The 13,502-nt window shown below is 40.5% G+C and overlaps 1 protein-coding gene across 1 annotated transcript in view; it reads left to right on the forward strand.

The window, feature by feature from the left end:
• Positions 1-5,192: 5,192 nt before the first annotated feature.
• The window catches only part of gpc6b (glypican 6b), a gene marked incomplete at both ends in the record, with an annotated part of 143,235 nt that continues 134,925 nt past the window's right edge, over positions 5,193-13,502 (forward strand). The window contains one exon of the mRNA XM_083639494.1: positions 5,193-5,343. Within this exon, the coding sequence (XP_083495620.1) occupies positions 5,193-5,343 (151 nt within the window). The remainder of the gene's footprint in view (positions 5,344-13,502) is intronic.

A 13,502-nucleotide genomic window follows, 5' to 3' on the forward strand; every position in this document is an offset into this window, starting at 1 on the left:
GTGACTTAAAGCAGTGCTTCTCAAACTTTTTCACATAAGGTACCCCTAAACTGACACAAATTAGATGGATCTAATTTGGATCCCCCATTTGATGAGATTTTGTCCCAGGGTCCCCCTGATCTTTGCTTTTAGATGTCTTATTACAGAAAGTGTATGAAACCCATGTCCAAAATAGTCATATTCTGTCGTTGTTACTTATAGAAGGAATTACAGTGAAAATAAATGATTCACCTTTTTTGCTGGGACCCTGGAACCCCCTCAAGAACCACTGGCTTAAACAACTGGTTTGGTTCGTTTTTACACCAAATTTATCGGCTGGGTGGTGTTTGGACCTTTGCGTCAATCACAGTGCTTAAAAATGCAAACCCCACCCAACCGGGAAGCTGGAATATGTTAAACAAATTCACATAAAATGACAGGAATGGTTCAATCCATAGACCATATAAATATATGAAAAATATATATACCAACCGTGACATCACCCATTGGTTTTTGGACTCATGTTTTGAAGCCTCGAGGTTGGCATTTTCACCGTCGCCATCTTGGTTAATTGGAGCCAGAAGTGACATGAATTTGGACAAGAAGAGCTGCAGCACGGCCTGCTATTGGTCCATGATCGGCGAGCTGCGTGATCACTGGACAGTTGACCTGTCAATCATTCCCCAAAACAGTCTTTTCTACCATCTTTTTTTACTTGAAATGGGACCATAGTTTACTCAATAAACATCATCAGCTTCATAAACTGAGCTACTGAGCTAGTTCCTTGGTTAAATCTGAGCTGACAGGTTGTGTTGTGAAATCACCAGCAAGGATGGTTGGTGTCCAGCCAATTGCAGTTGGCTCATCTGGACAAAAGTCTCAGTCTATACCTGAATGTGCTGCTCCTTTCACCTGCTGTAGTTCCCACTGTCACACGAATCACATCACCTCACCTGAAGTGACTGCTTGCTACAGTTATTGAGCTTCATTATTTGGTGATAGCTATTTGGGGCCTTGTCCATGGTGCTGAATTTGCATTAGATGTCTGAAATGATTTATTTTCTTTTTTGTTTTATATATATATATATATATATATATATATATATATTTATATATATTCTTTATCTGTTATGGTGCACTCTTATTTTGGTGGACTCTTTATTATTTAATTTGTCATGCTGTGTAATGGTTTCTCATTTAGTCTTCATTCAGGCTTTTGAGAATTTATGGTGGAAACAGTGATTTTTAGCATCTCTTTGATGTGAGTTGCATTCAAAATTGATACAGTATAGCTCTGTATGTAAACCCTAATATAAAGGGCATTTGTGGCTCAACTCAAGTCAATCTATGGTGCAAAGTAGGCTAATTTGTTGGTTATTAGTAGGCTACATTGACTTATATTTGTATGTAGTATGTGCATTGAGCGTGTACAGTTTAAGTGAATGTAAAATTAGGATCCATAATAAATGTACCTTTTTCATGAAGTGGAAGGAGGGGGGCACTTCAGGTGAGCTCACCCTCGGCACCACACGGTGTGAATCTGTGCCTGCTTGGGTCTGCTGCACATTACAAACCATTATGTAACAAATTCTGGTCTTATCTTAATTTATTTAATTAGAATCACTTCACTTGAATTCAGATGAAGGCAATTTAGCTCTGTGCATGATTTGGAATGTGATTAGTTTATTCGAAACATAATTACAACCCCCATTGCGAGGTGTGCACACTAAATGCAACCAAGGTGTTTTAGCTCTTCATTTTTAGCAGTCTATGAAAGAAAAACTGCTATTCCCTTCCAAGAATCCTATCTAAATTTAGCAAGAACTGAACTGACTATCACAGCACGCCCCAACAGATACTTGTTTATGTTGATTTCCCTTCACAAAGATATCAATCATTACCAAACAAATGAAAATCCTTCACTGAGCCAGTGAGCCTTACAAATAAGATGTGATGTAGTAGCGACAGCGAGCCCTGACCAGAAATAACTGTGTCTGTCCAATAGAGGGCGTTAGTGACATAATAGCACTGTTTGGATTATAGTCATACACCAACGAAGTTAGAGCAGGAGGAAAGAACAGTTGCTAGCTAGAAGAGAGAAAATGGTTTCAAGTTGTCAGTTAGGGTTTATATAACCGCATTCTGTGAAACTATAGGTTTATTTATGGGTTAAAGATCTATAACGTTATTACTTACCGACTGAAAAGCAGTTTGTTTTGTTTTGTCCACAATCTTCTGTGAGTTTTCATTTTAAGCCAAGAACGTAGCACGTAGGTAGCGTTAGCTAACGTTACTTTGTAGTCTCCTTTGCATTTTTCTTTTCTTTGCCATGTTGGCTTCCTTTGATGCAATTACGGTGTCACATGTGTCGGTGTCGCCTACACGACAGTCTTCCTGGGGTCCAACATAGATTTGGTGTTGTTTATTTCATTTTACAGCTAAGATTAAAATCAGGGTGATAAATAATGTTATCTGTGCTAGCCATGTGTCACTATTTATTTGACAATTGTGAACGAAAAATGTCAAGCTAATACAGTGGTTTGGTTTGTTGATGTGATTTCATGATCTCGCGCGAATCCAGCTGCCTCGCAAGGTTACTGTGCTTGTCTCCTCCTGTATGTGCTGCCTGCTGCTACTGTATTTGCTCATTTTTGGCTCGTGTTATTTAATTAGTCCAGTTAGTGATGATATGCATTGCAGTAATTTCCAGTTACTGCGGATCAATTCTTGTTGTGTTGCTCTAAGAATTTGACAGTTTGAGAAAGTTTTGGTGATATCTGGCAGGTTGTTTTTTTCTGTCAGATTTTGAGTGTCAGCTGAGCCGGTGAACATCCCTCCGCAGATGAGAAGATCATGATGGATCAACACTGCATCACGTCATTAGGCCAACTACACAACAGATAAGCTCTTCACACACACAAAACTCATGCAACCATGGGCAGAAGAACAGGTTTATATATTCTCTATCTGTTAAGGAGCACTCTTATTTTGATGTCCGGAAATGGAAGTTGATTGTGGTTCACTCTGTGTATCTCTCTCTGCCCCTGACCAAGTAAACTGATGGCAGCATGTCATCGTGGGATCGTGATCTCATAATCTCCCACAAATCCAGTTGCTTCACAAGGTTATTCCAGATCTGTATCAGTGTGAAATCAGGAGGGTAGATGAGTATTCAGCAAGCATGGAAGGTTGCAAATGTGAAATATGTTGACAACACATTTTTAATCTTTGCTATATTACCCGTACAATAAATGCTTTAAAAAAATCACCACAAGAGTGCCTTGGTTGCCATCTTTCTTCATCATGTTGACAACATTCTTCAAGTGGAATGTTCTTGAAACTGCCTCATGCCCACGCCCCAGGCCGGATTGGGCTGAAAATCTTCATGGTGGTGGGTTAGGATCTGAGGAAGGTCATGGCCATGGGCAGTTTGTCAAGTCCTGGAAACCACCTAGAAAGTCCTGGAAACCCCCTGCAAACCACCACATGTCCACAACCCAGGCCGGATTGGGCTGAAAATGGGCATGGTGGTGTTATGATCCGAAGGTGAGGTCATGGGCAGGTTGGAAAGTCCTGGAAACCACCTCCCTATAGGTCGGATTGGGCTGCAAATTGGCCGTGGGTTATGATCCATGGGAAGGTCATGGGCAGGTTATCAAGTCCTGGAAACCTTGAAAGTCCTGGAAACCACCATCATTTCCAGTGAAGCAAAAGACACAGTTGTATTGCTTTGTCTATCTTATGAAACAGCAATAATGCTCCCAACCCCTAACACTCCTCCATAGAGACCTGCCTCCCCCTAAACCCATGCCGTATCTGAACCAGACAAATCACCATTGCTATACAATTTCTGGCAAACTGCTGTATGCCAAGAGGAATGCTTTGCACAGTGATGGCAGCCATGTTAATCCACTGTTGATCTACCCTGGGATCAAGCTGCTCCAAAATCAATAAAGCCCTGCAAGCATGGCACATGATGTTCTCCATAGCATCCTTTACATCCTCTAGTTAATTCAGTTTGATTTCATGCTACTGCTGGTATTTCATTTCAATGTCAGATAAATGTAAAAACAACAACACATAAATAAAGGTTTACATTTTGTGAGACATTCCTTAGAATAGGACTAAATAAGCATGAAAATGAATTTCACATTATATTTTAGAGATAGAAAATGGAAGTAAAGTGAATGATCAAGGCAAAACTATAAAAGAAGTGAATATACATTCATGTTGACACTGAATCGCAAATGCTATCCTAGAGAAGTTGCAACATAATTTATATCAATGTTTAAAATAACACTGTCACTATTCCCCAACTAAATATTGCAATCCTTCCTATAGGGATTCATAGTGAGACTGTGATACTCAGGTGTGAGTTGAAAATGAACCGAACTTAATACTTTTTTTAATCCCGTATAGGCCTATTGTCATATTGCAGAAATATTCATATAGGGACTTTTGCTGTAATAGGCTGTTTGTTGTAGACTTTGAAAGACGAGATTGTAGGCTACCAATTTTAATTAGCAAAATAGAGTTTACCCACGTTTATAGGCTGACATTTTTATGATAGAAATTAATGGTATTCATCACTAAGTAGTATTACATTGATGTTCTATGAGCAAAGGGTCTTAGAGAGAAGGAGGGAATCAATTAATAGGTCTTATGATGATGACTATTGACTGGAGTTCATGGTTCAGCCACCTTTTTTTATTTACCGCTACATTACTGGTGATGGGTGACGAGCCCACACAGCAGACAGCACCCAGTAAGGATGAGTCTGGATTCCACTCCGTATTTTGTGTCCCGCTTCGCCACCAGCGCATCTGATCTGAGCTCAGAGCGCTCCCCTCTCAACACAGCATTCTACTTTCACACAGGCAGGCACCCAGCTCGTCTATTAGGCGATGTCGTCTGGTGAGTGAAGTTGAGTGGACACGTCGGGAAACGGATTGCCTGGATTCATGTGGCACCTCCATACCTACTCACAGCCCTCTTTTCTGCGGCGTCGAGGGACTTTTATTCTTTCTCCGTTGCGACATGAACCCATTTTGCTTTAGGAAATGTGTTGATAGACAACATTGATAGTTGTGAGAAGTGGCTACCACTAAACGCTCAGACAAGTGTACCTGCGGATCTGCTGCAGGGGAGTTTTTTTTTCCAGCAAGCGGATACTGCAGAGGACCTTTTAATAAGGATTTTCAAAGAAGTGAACAATGCTCAGACTACAGACCATCATTTGCACTTTTTCTGTGCTCTCTGTTGCAGCAAGGGCAGACTTGAAAGCACGGAATTGCACCGAGGTTAGAGACGCTTGTATTGTGAAAGGCTTCAGCTTCGCACATGTTCCTCTTCAGGAGATACCAGGTAAGGCTCGACTGAGTGCGCCCCGTCAATTAGTCTCTGCACACTGCCAAATCTAGCGCCAGAAATAGCGCAGGGAACCAAAACGGGTTAGATTGTGAAATGAATAAGTCTGGACTAAATGTTTGGTTCTGAAGGGAAAAGTTATAGCCTAGTGATTTATAGTTTATTTAATTTCACAGAACAAAAGTGAAACAAACATACTTAAATAACAGCGACATACAGAAGTGCCGAAAAGAAAGGAAAAAAATGAAAAAAAAGTAATTAATTGAAATAAAAAAAAGCAATGGGAAAAGAGAGAGAAAATATGATATAGGCTATTATATATATGTAGAGAGAGAGAGAGATGTGCATACACATATATATATATATATATATATATATATATACTGTATACTGTAGCCTATATATAGGCTATATACTATATATATATATATATATATATATATATATATATATATATATATATGCTACAGTACATATGCACGTGCACACACACACACACACACACACACACACACACACACACACACACACACACACACACACACACTCACACACACACATGGAAACATGGTATATGCATATACATGCATGTACACATACCGATTAATAACTATTTGCATTAGCACATTTCAAACAGCTCTCAAACAGTCCAGAGTCTGCTCTTATGATAGGGTACTCTGCACTACACTATCCACAGGGCTCTGTGTTTGGGATGGACGATGTGGTTAAAATCAGTACCATGATGATCACAAGAATCTACCTTGTCATTCCACAGAAAGAAGTTAAAACATTGAACATGACATTGAACCATAAACCATCCAAGAGCTGCAACGATATACAATATAATATATTTTCTGACTTCTCCAGTGCTCCTAGACAATACATAGTATTACAGTAAAGTTATCTTTAAGTTTGCCTGACCAATCAACAATGAAAATAATAATCAGTTGCAGCTCTAGAGCAATCGTCCAGTCGAACTCTCATCTATTGATAAGCTAGGTATGTCCCCCATTTTGAAATATAAACCTCAAGTCTATTATGCATCCTAAAAGACAGATGTTCATATGCCATAACCTTTCACAATTCAATGAGCCATTCCTGCATGGAAGGTCCCCCCGTTGATTTCCACCCCCTCATTATCATTTGCCTCCCCACCATGATACCAGTCTGGATCCAGTCTGCTACCTCACCTCACCCCCACAATGGGCAAGCAGCGAGGGAGGGGTCACCCAAAATATAAAGTCTAGGACAAAAAGAAAAATCAACTTTCATAATGTCACAGATTTTCTTATGAACTTTGTGCCAGGAATCTTGGAGAACACAACATGACCATAATGCATGTAAAAGAATACCCTCTGACCTCTTGACACCTCAACCGTCTGCTGTGTCTTTCAGCCCCAGGCTATGTATCCTTGATGGAGTCCAATAAAACAGATTATTTTAAATTGAATTAATCTGATTCTAATATCCCTAGACATTTTCTTAGAGTTCTGACATATTCTGTCCCATTCCTTCTCACTAAATTAAAGATTTATGTTCCTAGACGCGCTTTAATGACTAGTTCCCTTTGTGGGCTTGACAGAAAATCATGGAATAATAATGTGATGCTTCATGACCCAGGCCAAATGTTTTGATTGTGTTGCTCAGCAGATCAGAGTGAGGCGGGGGAGGATTAATTGAACTAAGAGTTTCCACAAGTAATTGCCTTAATTGTAAATATTGCCAGTGCTGTGGCCTAGGTATACTGAAATCTTGCGCTATAGGGTCTCAAAGGTTTTTGGGTTAATGTTAGAAATTGAATAAAAAAAATTCCAGACCGTCTGTGAGATATAATACGATGGTACCGAAGTTCAGGTGACAGCTTGGCTGATAGACCAGCAAGGGGGGAAAGAGGGAGGAATCCCATTTGCTCCAGTTCAAACCAAGGGGGCGCCCTTTCTGGGGCTGGTGACCACTGGGCAAGATGTCTCAAACGAAAGGCATAATGATAGAAAATAAGTTGCGGGAGCCCAAGGCCTCCCTTGTCGACTGGCATCTGTAACTTTTCAAGTCGCATTCTGGCTCTTTTCCCAAGAAAAGTTATAGTGATATCCCACCATAGTGTAATAATAATGATGCACAGCATCAGTAGGCGATCAGAGGGCGATTTGAAATGCTGTCATAGCGCTGCATCTGTGTGATTGCACACGAAACCCATCAGGCTAAACGATTCCTCATTCAGCCACCTGTAGTGTCACCCACAAAGTTGCCATCAGTCTTATAATTGACAAAAGTTTTCTAGCTCTCTCTCTCTCTCTCTCTCTCTCTCTCTCTCTCTCTCTCGCGATACACTCAAATCAATGACAAAAACGTTGACATGGCTGACTGCAGAGAAGACTTGATCATCCAACCGCTATAAATTTGTCTGCTTGTGTCCGGTAGACTAGAGGACGAGGTCTCCTCTGTGTGCTAACGACCTACCAGGATAATGAATGGTGAACGCATCAGATTAACTTGTGTGGAAATGAAGTAATAATGTGTGATGGGAGTGCTGGCTTGCAATGGTTAATCAGCAGTCCATCTGTAACCATAATTCACATATTCCACATTATATAGGCTAAGCCACTGCAATTATCTAAACTATCGTATACCTATGTGCTATATAATTAAAAGAGGACCATGTAATCAGGAGCCTGTGGCAGCAAAATGGACAGAGATCATGCATGCAAATTATACTTTGTTAATATTATATTTAATTATTTTTAGGTTCGATGCTGGCTTTCACCTATAGTTCTAGACTGATGCAACATAGGTTTTTATACCAGCTCCAAGTTGTCAAGTGCCTAAACAAATCATGTTTTATGCACTAGTAATTGATTTGTCAAATGTTACAGAATTTAGAGGATAGAAAAGTTATAGGATTTTATAGGATATTAATGTTATAGGATTATACAAGTTACAGAATTATTCGTCAAGCTTGAATTTGAATTTTGTGATTTCGCAATATTTTTTTCTATTCAGGCACTTTCTATAGCTTTGATTAATGTGATTATATGCATTTCAAGAGCAGTATTTAGCAGCTTGGTTGTTATTTCATATGACCTCAGGTGAGTGGTTTGTCTGCTCAGGTCGTCATTGTCATGCTTCTGGGCCCATGATCCACCCACTGAAGCAGGAAATCTGGCTCAAGAAAAAGCTGCATATTTGATAACGGGCACACCTGCTCGTTGATGGGTTGAATGCTGATTAAATGCTGGAGATCTGTGTCCCTGCCATCGCATCTAATCTCCCAAATGAGTGAAAAATTTAATCTCTCTCATCTCTGAATGATGTGGCCCCGTATAAAGGTCTTTTGATCTCCTCGATGAATGAGTCATAACCTTATGTCTGTTGGAGAGATAATACATTATCAACACCTCAGCAAATTTGCACAATGATGGGCATGTCCTTCATGCTTGTGACTAAACATGAACCCCTCTCTTATTCATGCAAACAACGTTAGACAGTTGACAGATTACCATACAACACATTTACCACACACATGCTGTAGCCTATGTGCATGTGTGGGTAAGTTCAGCTGTATGAGGATCCACTGTAGCTGATGGGGCTTAATACCGCGTTCACGACAAACCCGGGAAAAATGGGTTCCGACCTGTAAAAAGTGAATTGAACGGTTGTCCAGGTCGGAATTACAGATCGGGAATTTGGATATGATTCAGAGCTCCGCTTTGTCCAAGTTGACGTCATAGCCACATCAAAATGGCGACTTGTATCGTTAATGGTAATCACAGAATAATTATAGACGTTTGTTGACATTTTAACATAACATTTTATGTCTTAATTATGTAATGTTAACGCTAATGTGTTTGTGTCATCTATGATTAGAGCAATTATGTGAAATTCAGCATGTTCGGTTAGCATTGTTAGCTAGTAGGTAGATAATGCTAACTGAACACAGGTTGCTATAGCAACCTATAGCCTGTGTTTGGTTTTCCTTCCCAAGCGGGAAGTGCAGCGTGAATGCAAGTATGTCAGCGGCGGAGGTTCCGTGTTGAATCTTCCGCCAGTCCGAGTTGTCATGAACACGTAATAAGTGTTCATATGCGTGAAAAGTAGCATCTTAAGTGATGACATTAGCTTTCAGTTAATACTCTGGCACTTCTAGATTAGATGGCCCTTCTGGGAGTCAACACAGAGCAGGTGTTGGTTCACTTCATTTACTTGATGATGGTTCCCATGTAGCCAGCTGTTCACTTTCCTGTTACTGCTCCACCTCTAAATGCTTTCACTGCCCTTATGTAAAAAGATGTTAAGTGACTAGCACTACTCTGTGCTGTGTTATCACTTGAAGTCTGTCCCATTCTGATAAGGAGAGAGCCATCAAAATCAAATTGTGGTGATAGAGGGATGTGTGTGCTGTGCTATCACTACTTTTGATGTTAGTTGCCTCAGATAAATTTCCATATCTGACATCCAATTAGACTAAACACACTGGGAGTCTCTTATCAATATGTGAGGTGACATCTAGCCTACCACAGGTTGTTTCTGACTTAAACTGTATTTATTTGTTATCACTACTAGACTACATTTTATTCCATATTTTTTAGCAGCTATGCAAATATATTGTTTTTTTCTCATGAACAGCAATTTAAATTTATTAGATTTTATAGGGTGCTTTTTTCATTATCATTTTTTTAATGATATTAATTAATAATAATTAATTGATGCCTTTCAAATTATCGTTGCATGTTTTACGCCAGTGTGGTCTATTTAATTGCAACTATATATAACACATCTAATAGAGTGCTAACTGCGTGGAATCACTTGTCGGGAATAGTGCTGCTGTTGTGCAGATAATTAGTTATGCTTGTGATAGAATAAAAGAGTGTAAAGGCTGAGATGACCTGAGATGGCTGGTGTGTTTGGACAGAGCAAAGGAGCTAGGCGGATGGAATGACAGCACTGGAGTCAGTGTTATTGACACAAATGTTCTTATGATCCAAAGCCAGAGGGCTCAGTTGGTACAGTATTTCCACAGGACCTGGGCCTGGCATCTGCGTTCTGACCACTGCCAGCTTGAGGCTGTCAGCAGCTACATTGTACAGGCCTTCTCAACCACGGGAGCCTGAACTTGTGGATTGCTCTAAGTCTTTGGGAGTGTTTGCACGTCTAAAAATGGCCAGAGCTTCTCCTTCTCCACAACAGTCTCACTTGTATGTATTTGAATCAGCTGTCAGCGAGTTTATACCATTTCAGCCTCCTAAATCCAAACCTTTCACTGCCCCACTAAAAGAGCAGAACTGCGCACACAGTGTCGCCCCTTGCTGTCTCACTGAGTCTCCACTCGGTGAATTACCGTACCCAATGTCTCAGATAAGATGTGGTGGAGATTTGGAAAGTGAGTCATAGGCTACTAGTCTCTATGGGTCTTCCTAGGATTTCACAGTTCTACCCTATCATTTGACGTCCAACTCTGGCTGCTAATTCCCAGCCATGAGATGGAGATGGGACAGAAATAACAGCACTGATATTTGATGTGATCCGTGGCTGGCCCTGCACGCAAATGATCTCTGTTCAAGCGTGTAATGTGCACAGGTCCTCTGCTGTCATGTAATTGGATGGAAAGGATTAAAAAGAGGCTAAATAGGAGCGCCTGCAGAGAGAACGGCCAGGTGACTATGATGCACTGTCAGATGATCATGACCTTCCTGTCAGTCACACACACACATGGGGACGGATCTAGGAGTGAAACGCTGAGATGGAACACACCTCTTGACGGACTCATGCAGTGCTCTCTTGCATATCAATGTCCAAAAGGGTCAAAACTATTTGTTGATGAAACTGTAGTTAATTGGGACTGTGACAGTTATTGTTGTTGGACTGTGACAGTCATTGTTAGGAGTTCTAGATGGTAGCACACTGGCAGTGACTGAGGCTGTATTCTGTAATGTAATGTGATTGTGTCCTGCTGTGACGCAGAGGGGGCACTATCAGTAGGCAGAATCCAAACAATCACCATTTTTTCCGTGGCGGAGGGAATTTCTCAAATGCTCCCCCTATCTGTGTGTCATCAATCATGCGCATGAAAGCCAAAATGGCCTCGTGATGGGCTTCCTCTACGGGTGTTCCCTCTCAGAGCCACAGGAAACATCGCGTCCCGCAAACAAGTGTTTCAGGGTCGCAGCAAGGAACACAGAACAACACAACAGTGTTCAATCAAAGCATATCAAAAAGCTCAAGCTGGGTAACGCACATTACTTTATTTATTTATTGATCTTAATTTCCTTCTTTGTCCAGAGATTGAATTGTTAGGGAGATATACATTGCTGTGCCATCATAACACATTATGTGAAGTATTGTATGAAGTACAGACATAAGTCAATTAACTTTTTCTTCTGTGGGATTATGTTTCTTTGTCAGATTTTACAACTGATTTATCTACTATACATTTATGTCTGTTGATGTTTGATGATAAGAAATGTAGTGTTTACACCTAATAGCAATTATTTCTTCATAGCCTCTATGTCATTAGCTTTGACAAGCCTTTTGACCAATTGTTATTTTACAATCTCTGCCAGTCTGGATCCTATATGTACGTAATATTATGTTTCTGCTCCCAAAAGGGAGATATCCTCAGATGTGAATTTTGATGCTAAATCAATTGCATAATTTTTTTTTGTTTGGATAGGCAGGAGGGAAACTCATGTCTTTAGGGTAATTTGTTTTATTTTTTATTATATATAGTACATTTTATTTACACTAAAACACTTTCTTGATCATATTTCTAAACCCTGATCCTGATCCTGACCCAAGCTTTCTGTTTATTCACTCTGCTTTTGGCCTTCAGCTGGGTTTATGTCTTTTATGTCTCTACACTTCCTCCTACTCATAACTCAGGTTACTGAAATTTTAATACCGTCTAGACATTTTCAAGCCAGGAGGCATTTGTGGGGCGGGGGGGTACAGTGGGGAGTGATTAACAGTAATGTTTGTTTTGTTAATTTACAGCAATGGCATATGTATATTAGCTAATCAAGCACTACTCAAATATCATCGTCAGTTGAAGTTTTTCTCAAGCAACAATAAATCTTTCTTGCATCGTGGGATATGGATTTAATACGACAATTTTCGGTTGCCAAGTGTGAATTCTGCTTCCATTCAGAATGAAAACACATCGTCCCATAAAGATCAGACACGGGGTTACATAAGGACCGGCTCAGTCAAATACTATAAGCTCGACACGCTTTGTTCATACTGCAGATAAGCAGCTGTTGTCACATAGGTTAGCGCAGGATTGATGCTGTGAGCACAACCATGAAGAATTAATGTTTGTCAAACCCATCTGAGATCAATCTACTGTGGAAAAACAAGGAAATGCATTGAGGCGATTCTCTTGAGTTGAGACGGCATAGCAATGGATGTATAATGGGTCAAGAATCATTTGAAACGTGAAAGAATGAGTGTTCCTGTTGTCAACAAGAGATTGAATAGAGAGCCCCAGGGATGACGTATTTTTGTAGTCGGAACGCGGAAGTCCCGGCCTTCCTGGTTTTTCACTATTTCTGCCTATGGGGGGATTTTTGAATGGGTTTTTGCCACGATGCTTCAAATAAGGTCTCTGGGCAACACAAGCTTAATCAAACGCGAACCAGTGTTCAGCCGGATAATCTTCACACATGAGGACCACTTTCATGAGTTTTGAAGCGTAAATGCGAGCCCTAGAAGTAAAAAGCTCGTGCTAAGCTAATCCAGAACTACACAGTGTCGCATAGGCTTCCCCGTCACGTCACCACTCAACCTGGAGTGTTGTGCGCTGCTGTGCACTGATTACCCCGGGCTGAACCAGGTGAGGGAAAGAGAATTTCCGTGTTCGTCCTTTGAAGTGATGACGTTGACGTATAATATCCCCGTCGACTCAACAGTGTAGTCTCATTTAGCCGTTTGCTAGCTAGCCGCCCTTTTAACGTAAAAGCTTAAAAACTCATAAAAGTGGGTGGTTGAAGATTATCCTACTGAACACTGGTTCGCATTTGATTAAGCTTGCGTTGCCCAGAGACCTTATTAGAAGCATCGTGCCAAAAAGCCATTCAAAAATCCCATAGGCGAAAACATTGAAGAACCCGGAAGTGTTAGCATTGATGTTTTCCGGACTCGTTCCTGGGGCTCTCTATAGATGT

The sequence above is a fragment of the Poromitra crassiceps genome, assembly GCF_964638095.1.
Source record: "Poromitra crassiceps genome assembly, chromosome: 6".
Taxonomy (NCBI): domain Eukaryota; kingdom Metazoa; phylum Chordata; class Actinopteri; order Beryciformes; family Melamphaidae; genus Poromitra; species Poromitra crassiceps.